General features: G+C 39.7%; 1 protein-coding gene across 8 annotated transcripts in view; it reads right to left on the reverse strand.

Moving 5' to 3' along the window:
* The window catches only part of ptprsa (protein tyrosine phosphatase receptor type Sa), a 199,558-nt gene that overhangs the window by 139,004 nt on the left and 45,303 nt on the right, over window positions 1–15,251 (reverse strand). For 2 of the 8 annotated variants that reach the window (XM_088313260.1, XM_088313259.1), the window contains exon 1: window positions 2,702–3,164. The exons of 1 other annotated variant lie outside the window; for it this stretch is intronic. In XM_088313260.1, the coding sequence (XP_088169386.1) occupies window positions 2,702–2,844 (143 nt within the window). In that variant the 5' untranslated portion in view covers window positions 2,845–3,164. Of the gene's footprint in view, window positions 1–2,701; window positions 3,165–14,597; window positions 14,683–15,251 lie in introns of those variants that run through there. 5 more of the 8 variants (XM_088313267.1, XM_088313261.1, XM_088313268.1 and 2 more) reach the window with 3 other exon arrangements.

Here is a 15,251-nt window from a genome sequence, read left to right on the forward strand (position 1 = left end):
AAAATATTCCTCTAAGGTCATAGAACAGACATCAGGCTCTTCTACTAAACAATAATCAAATTCTTAACCTCTAATTTATTCAAACAATGGGTTTTAATAAAAGAACATGAAAACACTTGAGTCACTATATCATCACTTGTTACATTTTATTCTAAAGAGTAGTTAACTACATTAAACTTGTATGGTAAGGATCCATGCATTTGACTGTAAACTTTGACTTAGTGTTGATTTTTTTCGTAACTGTATATTAACAATGGTTTAATTATTAAAGTTGACAAAAAAAATTTCTAAAATTGTAAATATATTTAACCAACTCAATAACTAAAGATTTACCCAGTTGGACTTACCCAAATCACACTTTTATCAAATTAATTAATGTTAAAACGTTAACCTTAAAATGCTGTCTTTATGCGGGTGACAATATTACCGTAGAACGGATTATTATTATTTGCAATATTTCCAAAATTGATGTGATAGATATTTACCACATCAGCTATTTTTTGTTTGTTTGTTTTTTTGTCTCTGTGTTTGTTTGTGAAAATATGAAGTTGCTTAACTCCCTGTTAGTTTCAATTTCAGCAGATACTTAGTCCATTTAATCTCATTAAAATGGGGTGTACACAAGCCACTGTTGAAGTAGGACAAACTTAAAAAACAGTTGGTAAAGTAATATTTGCAAGCAAAATGAATTTCAAAACTTGAAGACTTCTGTTAATTTGACAAGGGCATGTGTGTGCGTGCGTATGCATGTGTGGTTGGGCATGGGGGGGGGTTACAAAAGGCATCAATTCAATTAGCATTTCATCCAACTCCAAGGGAAGGAGCTCTGGGGAGGAATCAAAAGTTTTTCCTCCAATAAAACATGTTTTCAAGGATGCAATGTTCTCTTCCACTCTTCATTACCTCTGCCTGCAAGGCTGGAGCTTATCTATGCATTGATCTGCTATTCCTTTTCATCAAGACAAGAGATTAAAACCCCTAAATTGCATGTTGATGGCGCTGTGACAGACAGGATCTCCACCGAGCCTGGCAGCTTCTACCCGTTTGTCTCTCTTGGCCAGTTATTTGACAGTGATCAAGGGTGATAAATTGTTCAATTAAGGGCACATTAAAAATCCAGAACAACAGTTGACGTACAAGCCTCTATGTGTGCGTGATGTCCATTTACTGTGAAGGACAAGAGTACTTCTTGCTGCTGACAACCAACATGCGACTCTCATCAGAAGATGAATGATTGTATATATACAAGCTAGCAGGTTGACTGAATACTGGAGTGAAAGATGGATGAACTGGAATTAAACAAAAGGTAAAACAAAATTGCAGTTTGAAATAAAACATTCCCTGTCCATCCAGTAAAGACCTGGAAGCATTGTTCCTGGTAGCGTTCTCTGCCTGAACCTCACATTTGACCTTTTGCCATACCAAGACACTCCCCTGTTGTTTTAATTAAAGTCATGGACAAAATTAACTGGATTTGAGCTACTCTCCATGGCAAAGTTGTACCAAATAAGTTGTATTAATCTTTTTATAGCATAAAGTAGCTATTGTGGAGAAGGGCTTTGTGTAGGCAAATGAAGCTCTATTGCAATTGAAATTGGACTCACTTGAATTTGGTCATCATAAAAAAGCAGAGGCACATCTGGCCTGAGGATATATCTAAACATTTTTGCAAACATTGACAAAAGTTACTTAACTAGATATATGTTTTTTGTTTGTTTTTTTTAAACGATAAATCATAATGTACAACTATCTGAAAGACCCAGACACACTTTTCATTTCGGTAGTCATTTTTTCTGTTAACATATCTTTGCACCAGCATCTTACTAATGATACCGTTACTCCTTGACCCTTGGCACTTGACTTTTATAGCTTGAAAACATAATTGTTTGGCCCTAAAAATGAGCACAGTTTACTTGGAGTCCCTGTTGTCGTATGGATTTCAAAAGTGCATAGAGGGAGTACCTCTTGCTTTCTCTGACAATACACAGAACCATAAGAAGCCATGTAAATCCATGGTCTACAATACGTTCAGCATGTGTTGAGATAAAAAATGCTGCTTAAAACACAAAACGTGACCATTATAAAAATAAAACTACGACTCTTCTGCGTCAAATATATACAGCCATGAATCCAAAGTATTACAATTATATTAAAGACAAATGATGAGGGTTTACTACACCAGACATGAATTGAAAAGTTGAAATTGTGTGACTGTCTGTATAAATTTAAAAAAATAAATTCTTCTGACAACCAGCAACCCATTCAAACTTAACCTGGGAACTAAGCTTGTGGAATGATGCTGAGTCTATTCAATGTTTACATCGTTGAGGTGATGGTTCAAACTTTCCTTGGATGATCTGTTTAAATTCTAAGATCTAATTGTAAGGACACCCATTTAAAACATGATCGGCTTTTATTTGATGGACTTCAGAAATAATATTTGAACAAACTGCGTCAAAAACAACGTATGAAACGTATGTGGCAGTGGTGAACCTTTTTTTTTTTTTTGGTAACCTTTTATTTTCTGCTTGAGCAACAACTGCGTCCAGTCGTCCACTCATATTCGGTGCGTCAAACGGACCTCGCCAATGGTTGTACACAATACAGACAAAGTTTTACCATCAATAAAAAGTTAACCCACAAAATCAAAACGTGACATTTAGCAAATTAATGACGGGAAAATTTTTAAAAGTAAACTTACTTGAAGTCTAAGGGAAAAGTAAGAGGCAGACCCCCCAACTGGGAAAAGCCTTTAAAATCCGTGGAGTTTTCTTTGCGAGTGAGCGGTTGTATTTCTTGAGGAAAAGCAGTCGTTTGTATCCTTCTTGGGAAAAAACGGTACATTCCACTTTTAGTCAATAACGAAGGGAGAGTGTAACGTAGATAAACACATAATTTCCTTCGCCGATCAGAGGCTCCGTGGCAGAATCTCCTCAGTGAAAGAAACCGAAAAGTAACACAAAAATAACCCACGGTAATCCATGCGCGACAACGCCGCGCGTGGATCTCAAAACGACTCCTTTTTGCTTCTTTCGTTATCTCCACGTCGCAGGTTTGGAGTCTTTTCTTCCCAAATCCACCTCGCACGGACCGACTGGGGGTTGGGAGACAGGAGTCAAATGCCCCCCTCTCACCCTCCTCCGCCTCCTTCTCCTTCTCTCTCTGGGACTGAATGAAAATACGGAGTTCTGTGCTGCGTTCACAGGCACCTCATAAACTTCAACTCCTCTTCTCTACCCTCCTCTCTTCAGCCGCAGTCAACTAGCTGGTGCGTTCAGGTGCCTAGAAAATTTCTCGGCTAAAATACAGTAATCAACTAATAATAAAGTGTACATTTAAACATATATTTTAGTTTAAAACCATCATCATTTAATAATACGACGGCACAGCTTTGGTCGTTCAAGTCCAAGCTCCAGATGAAAGATGTTTGGAGTTTGCATATGTTCGCTCCGTGCATGTAATTTATTTCTCGGGGTATTCTGGCTTCTTCCCACATTTATTCCTCGAACAAGCATGTTGAGATAATTGTAGACTTAAATGCGTGTGAATGCTAGGTTTGTCCATACGTACAGTATGTGCCCTGCAATTGGCTGGGGACCAATTCGGGATGTGTCCGCTTCAACAACAACAACAACAACAACAACAACAACAACAATAATAATAATAATAATAATAATATACTGCCCAAAGATAGCTGGGATAGGCACCAGCACCTCCCAAAACCCTTGTGAGGAGAAGTGGTACAGACAGATAATGGATGGATACTACTACTACTACCACTACTACTACTACTACCAATAATAATAATAATAATAATAATAATAACAGATTTTTTCCTGAGCAACCAAAGATACAGTATGGCTATCAGGGATCCAGTTAAAACTCAATTAGAATATATGCACACAAACATGAATTACATATAAGCTCCATATTTTAGCACAGGGCACTTCAAAGTAAGATGTTTCATCCAGTGCTATACACTGGATGTGTCAGAAATGTCCCAGGACTGGTGTCACTAAACATATTTCACCTTCAAAGTAATCCCTCTGTGACCCAAATTGGCAGGAAGGTTTAATATGGTGGAACATTTGGTGCAAAGTTAACTTTTACGTGTTCCAAGGAAATAACAACTTGAAGGTGGCTGAACTAATTTGACATCTATACCCACAAAAAAAAATGTAAAAAATGCATTCATAATTATGTGCCTCCAAAGTTTCAGGGCAAGTGAGTGTAATGGAGGTAAGGAAAAGTACTCAGCAAGTATATGAACCTTACTTCCTCGATACCCAAGAGGTTGCTTGCCAGAAGGCTTGCATCCTGAGGTTTTAGATGAGTGGTTAAGGCACTCAGCTCTCAACTGGTAAGAAAGCTGAACTGAGCAGAGCTCTACTGTGTGTGTCTGTGCGTGCGCATGTGCAGCATTGAGTAGCAGGCTTCCTTGTAGTGAACTCAGGCAGTACATAGGTTGGTGCTTCTGGTTTTTGCTTTTCTCATGTATTGATCCCTATACCTACTCATTTTATATAATTATTATTATATTTTCTATGATGCCTGACAGGAGCTTCCATGTGGTGCCGAAGCAGGTGATAGGGCGGTAGTTTGACAATGTAACTCCCTTCTGTGGGTCCTTCATGGTGAGGCCTGTCCGACCTTGGGTTCGCCATTTGTTGGAGGGTCCCCGATGTTTGCAGCTGTTTGCATATATATATATATATATATACATATATATATATATATGTATATATATATATATATATATATATATATATATATATATATATGACAGTTCCTTCTTCTCTTGAATGTACCATGAAACTAGACCCCCCCCCAAACCCTTGACCTTGCTGCCACTGAAAAATAAGAACTGTCATGCTTAACCATTAATAAGATTTCAGCTCGACTTCATAATGCTTATTCCTTTTGCTCCAAGTAAGAAGGAAAGGGAGCTCACTAGGAGGGGGACAGAGCAGCTCTCATTGGTTGCTTCAATTTGAATTCGGCCAGTGACTGCTGTTGTTTGTAATGTCAAGGAAGGGGGGAGGTCAGAAACACAGTCGTGCATTCCATCATGATCTCAAAGTAATTCCACATCTAAAAAAATAACAGGCATTTTAAATCAGGTGATATTCTGTATAAAGGCAAGCTCCCTCACTTTAAACATTTATATAATTTAGAATTAAAAAGGACTGTATTAATGTTCACCTGAACAACACAACCTGGCTGTGAGAAAGTTAATGGAACATTCAAGATGAGCTACAGTATGATTGAAAAAAAGAAAGAAATTCAGCAGTACGTAGAGGGGAGAGACAATTTATGAGTGCATTAAATGAAAGACCCAATCGAAGGAGTGCATGGCAATATATTTTGTGAACTTTTCGAGGAATGCAGAGTGTAACGGATGGGAAGGGGCCATCTTTACAGCGGCAGTCTTCGCAGTTGGCAGAAAGCCATTCTGAGCCACAAGCAATCCTCCGCTGTCCTCTATCTGCTCTTTATTCAAAAGCCAGCGTGACATGTAACACACCATAAAGAGGTGTAAAAAGGGCGTGAGAGGCCCTAAACAATTTAACGACGACCCCCCAAAAAAGTATTGATGTTACTTAGGGTCTGCTGTTATATTCTTATTTACACCACAGCCCTTTATTTAATCTAGCCGGTAAATCTTAGCAGCAAACCAGAGGTCTCGATGTCATTCCCCTGGTGGTGTAGGCCTTAACATGGTAAATTTCACTCTGGTAGGGAAATGCACTCAGTGACCGAGGTTAGTGCTTTCGAAGGATAAAAAGAGCACTTACCGCCTGACATGTGCAATCCATAACAGAATAATGAGACTGCTCTACAGCAGGAACTCGCTCTCGCGCTATGTTTTGTTTTCCTTGTGAGTGTTCATAAATGCCATGTAAATGCAGCGAGTGGAAGATAGGGAGAGTGCTCAAGGGAGAGTGTTCAATCGTTTGCTTCGTGTTACAGATTCATGTAACAGCATGTTACTGCGCGAAGATGCTCCGAGTTAAGCTAGTGAAACCACTAGTCTCGCTCCTTCAGATGCTATGCCCTAAAGAACCGTTCACCTTTCTTGCACTGTGGACGAGTAACACGCGAACGGAATTCCATGGAGTCAATTTGCGTGTGCGTGTATTTATGTTTCTATGCTGTATGAGTCCCCAGATTGATTGGCGGCTAATCAAGGTTTTAAGCCGCCACTCACCCATGGTCAAATGGAATGGGTGCAAATATACAACAAGGGTAAAAACTTGAAAAAACATTTTATTCATTCTGATTTTGTGATAACGTAAGATACATTTTTTCCTCAAGAAGCCCCAGACATCAAAATGTGGACTCATATCACAAGACTAAGAGGTACAAGTTGAAGTTGTTGAGCACAAGGTGAGCAACCTCTGCGAAGGCAAGTCTGGACTATACAGTCCATTGCTTCGTTTCTTATTGTCCTCTTGTTTCCCCGCCCGTTTATCATTGTCACCCATAGGCGATGACGCACAATCACCCCTGATAGCAGCAGGCCATCACTCACGCTGTCTCTGGAGGCGACAACCTGCTTCCAGTACCCATTTAGTTGGTAGACATTACATCACCTCATCCAAAGCACAATTAAAAACACAAGCATGTGTCATTCTCTGGCCTCTGGCCCTCAAGAGTTTAGGATGGAAGAATTGTATATATATATATATGTGTGTGTGTGTGTAGGGGTGTGTGTGTGCACGCACTAGAAGTGCACCTTAAATGACATTTGCTGCTTTTGCTGGCTTCGATGCTTCAGTTAAGGAACAGTGACTTGACAATGGGCTTTACCGATTATATGATAATGTATTGAGGGAAGTATGGTCAGTTGTGGCTTCATTCTCACTCACTCACACAACATACACACAGACTACAGAGGATACACTGGACACAAACAGCGACAGACTGACGGCTATTAGAGTGCAACGATGCTCCCTCTTATCTCCCACCGTGATAGAGATCTACAAAGCGCTTGGGAGAGATTATAAATTCATTACCTTGATACACAAGTGAACACTGGGATAGACAGGAGTGTGACAACAGAGAAGGGAGAGCACAGCAAGTGCACTGGGAGGAGCAATGCTGCAATACTGTAGGAATAGAATAAAAGAGGAGCCGGCTCGCTTCAAATAGAGAAATAATGTTCTTTTTTTTTTTTTTTTGTTTGTGCCATATTTTGGATGGGGCAACGGGAAGCTATTTGTGAAGATGCCTTTTTTAATTGATCCTTGGAGATGCATGATCAAGCAATAACTCGCTGGATTTATAAAGAGCCATTGCTTTTGATTGTACTATGTCATTCTGACTAAGTTTTAAGTATTATTTGCCAATTTTATGGCTAATTCAATAACCACATCCAATATGGTGAATGTGCTAACATATCGCTTCAAAAGGGACACCCGGTTCAACGGGTGTCTGCAGCAGAAATTAAAAGTAAAAAAAGGGAAAAGAAAATCCATCTTCATTCTAGATGGTTTTGTGGTAGTTCTGGATATGTGTGGATTTTATTTGATCAAACCCTGACTGTGGATGGTATGAAAAAGAAAGACGGATGCATGCACTGGGATGTTATGTAACGCTGGCCATCCCACTGAGAAATTTCTTGCTACGACCCTGCTACTGCAATGTCCTCGACGCTCGTAATTTACAAATACGTACATATTTTACAGACAGGTCTTACCACTCACATACAAAAAAAACTTGCAGATTCACTTTAAAATAATGTGCAGGACTTTACCACGCTAAACTTTGACATTTTTAATGACTGTGATAAACAAATCAACATTCTTGCATCACAAGACAAAAGTATCTACTATGATAAAATAAAATAATAAATAATTCAAAAAAATGTTTATTTTTGGAGGTCTATGCCTCAAATGGGGTGGGGCGTGGGGGGTGCTCACAAGCATCTTAGTGGATGTGCACGGCCCACTATGGTCCGCCTATGGTGACAGGTGCCCATATCTGTTTTCTGCTTTCAGGTTGAAAGCATTACACATTGTAGTCAGGGTAACAATCTCATAGGGCTGCTACGTTCCTAAACTGACTCAATCACCCTTTCTTATCCTTCAACTGCCTTTCTCTTACTCACTCTCAATCTGTCTTTTTTTTCCCTCTACAAAATTGTTTTCCCTCCAGTGCTGTTGCATTTGGCTGACTTTTTAAGGCAGGTGAAAGAGTGCAGCTAAATCAACGAAAATAATTTTAGGGAGAGCAAAGAGAAGCAAAGACATAAACAGAGCAAGATTTTCCGATTAGAGCTTTAAACTGTTTGTCCTGTTAAAATTGTCCCTACTGGTGCTGGTGCAAGTTTCACAATCGCAGTTTTCAAAACTTGACTGAATCACCTGACACGCAGAGATAAGATAATAATTCCACCAAAGTAAGGAGTCCACAACAAAAATACCCACAATCAATCTCCAAAACGGCCTCCTCTTAAAACATGACTAATTCTCCAGTGTTTTTCAAACTACGCCATCTAGTGGGCAAGACAATGAGTGGATAATTAAAACAATTAGCAAAAGCAACACCAAAAATCATCTCTTCTACCTAAATAACAGTGCTTTGTGGCTTAATGTAACTAGATCCAAACCGTAATGTGGTTCATAGCACATTTTGATGCCATTTCCAGTATTTGCCATACAATATTAAGCTTCTGTTCTTGAATGCGTGTCCACACAATGTAGAGATATTTAGTGTATTGACTTTCAAGCACTGTCTGTTTTGAACATATTTTGAAATAACCACTTTTGGGATGTGCTTTTATGCGTATGTCAAAAAATATCAGATAGCATAAGGGACTGTAAAGGTTTGTACTTATTTGTGTGCAAGCTGTGTGCATGTTGTATCCTTTGAATCCTTTGAATGCACACTACTTGTGCTTGAGTCTTTTGTACATGCTCATGCCTCAAAGTGATTTTTTTTTTTAAAAGTAGTTGTGTGCTTTTCAAGCTTTCGGGGTCACCAAGTGTGTTCATGCTGCGTGCAGAAATAACCATGCCTTTCAGCAAGTACACATGCACATGTATGGCAATGGTGCACGTGCACTTCCACACCACAGAGAGGCGGTTGAGGCTGATACTGATGAGTGATGCTAGAGGTGGTTTTAGAGCAACCTTTCTACTGGCTCACTAATGGTCTCCACGCTGGCTTGGCTGACCAACTTGCTGCTTCTTAGACAGCCTTATTTGGTAGTAGGGAAGTGTTGGAAGGGGTGTGGGGCGGCAGCAGAGTAGTGCAAAGAGGAACAGTGGTGCTCTGTTTACATGGAGGGTCAGGGGTTCAGAGTACCAGTCTGCCATGGAGTAAACCCAGAACAGTTAAAGACAGCAAGAGAGCAAGGAAATCATCGCTGCGCTCCATTAGATGGATTGGGGAGGATTCACTTTGTGATTGAATGTGTCTTATAGTTATAAAGAGTCCGTGGGTAGACAACAGTACATACTTGAGTGAAGCCCCGTTAGAAAAAATAAAAATAAAAAATAAAAAAGCAAACAAATCTACAGCAGGTAATTTCCACGTAACATTTGCTCATTGCATGATTTATTTGTTTTATTATTTATTTATTTTTGCTCTGGGGCCTTGCATAGTGGAGCGGAGGTAGAAAGGAAATTAAAGGCAACCATCCTTATAGTTTTGCTCTTGTCCGCTTGACTGCCTGCATGCCTGCCTGTATGCCTGCCTGCTTGTCTGCCTGTGTTCCCTGGGCAATGTTTATGCTGTGCCCTGCCCAGGACAGAATAGATTCGCCCACACAGCACTGTGCTCTCAACCAGAACTTAAGTAGGTATGGCAAGCTCGAGCTACGGTCTCATTCACGCTCATTCCTCTGGATTAAGTCTGATGGCCTGAGGAAACACGGCACTGGCTACATTAATAGACCCAAAGATAGTATCTCCGCACCCCACCCTCGATATATACACATCCCTGCCATTTGTGTTAGGACCCATAAAAGTTTGTTTATTTTTCCCTGAGTTTCACAGGCTAGTACTGGCTACTCGGGGAAACTTGAAACTGCTACGTTGCTGAAATTCTAAAGGTCTCCACGGTGATATGAAATGTCATGCAAAGATGAGTTCACATTCAGTATAACACGTTTGAATTGATGAAGCAGTTGAGTTCTGCTGATGTAATGAAAAATAAAACTGGAGGATTTCCAAGCGGCCAGCACAGTGGGGCAGGAGCTTACTCCATCACCTCACAGCAAGACGGTCGCAGATCTGATCCTGGGCCGGGACCTTTTTGTGGTTTGGTTGCATTTTGGCTTCCTCCCACAGTACAATATTTCTACAGTTCAGTTTGGTTTGTCATTGCATGGTGTAGTTAGGTAGGAAATCTTGATCAGGTTTATGTTGATCCACTGCATGTGTTAAAAGAATGGCATCACCAACATAATTACACGGCACACTCGCTCACTCAGGCACGCACGATGTAGCTTAGCTCTCGATATAAGGGTACGTTAAAAGTATTTTTGCCCCTACCCTAAACCTTTTCCATGTGTATGTGACACAAGGGTTAATATTATCCCCCATACAGATACACACACACCTGCACAAACGATAGGCAAAACACTGCGATCGTCAAGGATGTAAAAGTCTCAGCCGTAAATAAAAACACTTTGGTAAATACTGCATCTCGGCTCCGTGGTGCACCCAAATGAAAAGTCAACTCACATACATACCTTGTCAATTTTTGCAGAGCAGTTTTTCAATTGTCCCTTCAGCAAGGATACATTTCTGTACATAATGAGGGTTGCACGGGTTGCAGTGCGCAGTGACGCCAGTGTTACGATGATGCTGATAGCAACTCACAAGGCACATTAACCAGCTGATAGCAGTGATCTGCGAGAACATTGTCTCTGGATGCCAGCTGTAAAGATTAGCAGAGCTTTGTTTAATTGTGCTGCTAACATCCTGGAAGCCACTCGAGAGTTAACTGCTCTCCTTTCCTTATAAACTGTCTTTAAAGCTCAGCCAGTGGTTACCGTTGCTTGTTCATTCAAACGCAAAGTCCTGAGCAATTTGCTAAAAGCTTAAAGAGATGCAGAACGTGCACTTAGGGCACATGCATCCCCAAGAGCCAAGGTGTAGTAACCCTAGGGGAAAAGCGTAACATGCAAACAAAACGGAGCAACAAAAACATTAGGCATTTGCCCTCACTTTTATTGCATGTTTAAATTGATTTGATGTTGTAATCCGAAAATAAAAAAGGTCCCCGTAAAACCCCCAGCAGTGCCCCTTTGAGGCAGAGTGATACATCAGCCAACTGACCCAAATTGCCTTAGTTAGAGCCAACTCACCAGTTGGGATAAACAACATCAAACATTATAGTCACTGAACTTTGATCCAATTACATGTTTTCCTCCCTTGCAAAGCACGGCAAAAATATGCACAGTAAACCAGCCATCATAGCGCAACCTAAACATCCTTCATCTGTGCAACACTAAAGCCTTCGCACTGGGTGCGAAGTGATGAGCAGTAAAAGCAGCTCTCGTGTTGTTCTGATTTCAAGAAGAGGTGTTGGAAATTTGACATATTCTTCTGACATGACTTGCAGGACAATATACATGCATTATTAGTGCCATCAGCACTTCCCATGATCATTTGCACATTACCAAGCTCACGCCTTAATTTTTTTCCCCTCTAGAGGCAGTCACACGTCTCAACGGCAGTAATATAAGCTATAATGGGAGAAATGTATTTCAATTACACCCCTTTTAAATGCAGCAGTTATTATTTGTGCATTGGGATAGTCAAACACAAAACCTGTTCGGATTCAACATAAAATGTAAAAACAATAAGATAAAAATAACAATACACATTTTTATTAACACTTACAAGCATTTTTTGCTATTATATATTTAGTATAGTCACTTTTTGAAAACATAGGCTTACCATAGACACACACTACAACTCTCTTTAAATGACCAAGGCTAAATGTGTAGGTGGATGACATTGTCGATGCACCTCACAGATGCGTTTTTGCCAAATTGAGGTCTTTCAAGGTGCTTGAATGTGTGCACAATATATGATATGACAGTGTGTCAAAATCAGAGATTTGGAGCCACTTCAGAACATTCACATTTTGATAGATTGTATTGACTGACGCACATTTTCAGCAGTAAGGTGGTGGTTTCAATATAGTGGGTCCACTTAACATGAGGCTGGTAGTCCCTGGCTGGGCGGGAATGGAAGGCACAGAGAAGTGATGGTTGGCCCTACATCTGCTCTGACACACATTTCCTCCACCTCGTCTAACTGTTCGTGACTGTGAAAAGCTCTGCCAACAGTACTTAGAATCAAGCAACGATACGGCAATGAGGAAAGGGTGAGCAGGGTATTTAGCAGCAGTAGAGTTATCCATAGAAGATACAAGAATTCAATTCAAAATGAAACTATCTATATCTAACATGCAAGAGCAGTGCGAAGAGTTTCCCAACCTGACCGAAAATTATATATTGCTGTTATAAATCGGAAGTCCTTAAATGAATATTCACAGCAAAGTAAAACAGACTTACTGACTTAATTAATTAATCTGTGTTTTTAGTTATTCTCACTTTAGATTGTTCCTTGTTGTTCTGTAATGTAAATTGATGAGGTAACATGAGTGATTTACGGTGAATGGCCACAGAATGTCAAATTTAATTACACTGCTGTCATTTTGTTTGGTCAAACATATCTAAGAATTGAGAGTGGCTATTTAATTTTAATGGAATTTCACACTTGGGTGAAACAAAGCTTTAAAGGGGAAGTCAAGTAAAAAAATTTAATTTTCATTCGAGGGCAAGTGGCAACATAACGCAAATTGGCCGCCGCCGAGATGGATTAAAAAAAAAAAAAAAAATATATATATATATATATATATTTTCCCCCCGCTTAATTCATATTCCACAAACGCAATATTAATCAGAATGCTACGTTTAGACAAGAGGGGGGGCGCATAGAACATAACGGAAAAAAGTTGCTAGCTCTGTAGAAGTCTCTTATTGGTGTTCTGCACCACTGTGTGAAAGCCATCCTCTCCAAAGACCACCAATGTCAAATATTGGATGACAGGAAAGCTGCAGTGCAGGCATAGCCCCTCAATGCCGCTCGGCAGTGACAGGTGAGATGATAGTGCTCGCTTAGCCTTGGCTCACCTGTCAATATGGGTGGACAGGCTCAGCACAAACATTTGGGCAAAGATGACAGTTTGTCACACATCAATCTGTGGAGATCATTAGGGAAAAAAGAATACCTACTTCTTGACAACTGTGACATGGGTTGAGGAAATTGTAATTATGGTCAAGTGCAATGAGTTCTCACATATGTTGTGCTCTGAAAATTTCACCATTTGTGATTTTGCTGTTTAGACTATATTTACTTTTGTTTCATGTAATATCTTGTTTTCTGGTGTTCCATGTTCATGTCCTGTGTTACTCATTATGTTTTCATTTGCAGCTGTTCTCATCAGACCAGTCCCGAGTGCCAACCTATAAGCTCCCAAAGCCACGTGTCCACGTGTAGCGTATTATCTCGTCAGTGTGCTTGTATTCGTTTCCATGTTTTGTGTCAGTCTGCTGGTTAGTTTTTTTCTGTTGCCTTTCTCTTCATGGTGATGAGTGTTTTTGTTTCTTCCTGTTTCATTGTTACTGAGATTTGTTCACTTTTTTTTTCAATTTTTTTTTTTTTTAGAAATTACTCCTGCTCCCCAGCCTGCTCATCTACACTCCAACATTCAAACATTTTACACTAACAGAATGTTTTTAATATTTTTTTTTGTAATTAAAAACTTTGATAAATAGATAAAAAAAACAACCTATGTATCACATTAGAATAGAATAGAAATCCCTTTATTGTCATTGTACTCAAGTGTGCAACGAGATTAGAGGGCTCCCCTCTCCAGTGCAATACAACAATAATACAGACAAATATATAAATTAGATAAATAAAGAAGACAGTGCAATGGAATTCAGTACTGAATAGGGCATATAGAAACACATCACAATGCTGTTTTGCGAGGTTAGGGTGGTCTCGTGTGTGTGTGAGAGTTCAGTATGTATTACACAGTCATGTGACATATTTTATACTTACAGATACAGGAGTTACTCCAATAAGAAGCAGGGGAGCTAGAATATGACATGTTTTTATCTTTTAATGATATAAATGTATATATTTTATATTTAACATAGAGCAGTCCTCTAACTGAGGAATTAATAGGTATTAAGACTTCCTTGTGCTGTATGTACCATCAGTGCTGACTTTCCCATTCAAACCTTGTGGGTGTGGCTGGCATTAAAAAAAAATCTAAATTAAGTTATAATGCTTGCTAAAATCAAAGTCACATGCCTGTCACACTATCTGGCAATATAATCCCAATGGAATCATAAAACCCTTTTTTTCCCCCAAACAGGATTATTTTACACTGTGGCTATAGCAGATTTATAAACGGGAGCGAGGTAAGAGGGGTGAAATAGTTTAAAGCATACGGACAAAATAAATTAAGACATTAAAAAAAAAAAAAAGAGAATTTCATTTTTTTGCAAGATGTTTTATTCCCTGTGGCGAAGAAACTGCACATAAATGGAGGACCCCACTTACCACTGGCTTGTTTTCAAAACGTCTTTAACGTCATATCTTCAGCTACTCCAGCAGCTTCTTCTTCGTGTTACTTGCTCACGCGTACCTTTAAAGTCGAGAAAGCGGGAGAGGGATAGGGGGTAGAAACAGGGAAAATGAAAGAGAAACATTAATGAAAGGGACTAGTAAATGAAGTGCTTCTTCAAGTGGTAGGTGGTGGGTGGAGGGAAGTCGACAAATGCTGAGATGAGTTTATCTCTCATTCTCTCTCCTTGCCCTTTGTGACCACAGGACGGCAGTTCTCAGGCAAAGAGGAGGCTTGCTGCTGATTGCCTGAGAGTTGCAGAGCAAATCTACATGAAATCCCTCCGGGTTTTTTTTTTTCTGTCTTTCTTTTTTGATCCTTTTCTCCTTCAAATCTCTAACGAGCTTGGTCTTAAAATGTCAATATGCAGTTAGCATGTGCACAATTGTTGTGCATGCTTAAATGTGATCATACCTTATTGTTTGCCTCGTTGTTCAGGACTTAGATATTCAAAACAAAACACTAACAAAAAGTCCCAGAAATAAACTTCCTCATTTGGATCTGGATCTTTGTTAGTCCTTACCACCACCCATGGAGCCTTTTACAGAGACTAGAAGAAGGTTATCTTTTGTGAAAGGTCAGTGGAGCTC

The sequence above is a fragment of the Idiotropiscis lumnitzeri genome, chromosome 13, assembly GCF_059441095.1.
Source record: "Idiotropiscis lumnitzeri isolate Australia: NSW breed Sydney's pygmy pipehorse chromosome 13, RoL_Ilum_1.0, whole genome shotgun sequence".
Taxonomy (NCBI): Eukaryota; Metazoa; Chordata; class Actinopteri; order Syngnathiformes; family Syngnathidae; genus Idiotropiscis; species Idiotropiscis lumnitzeri.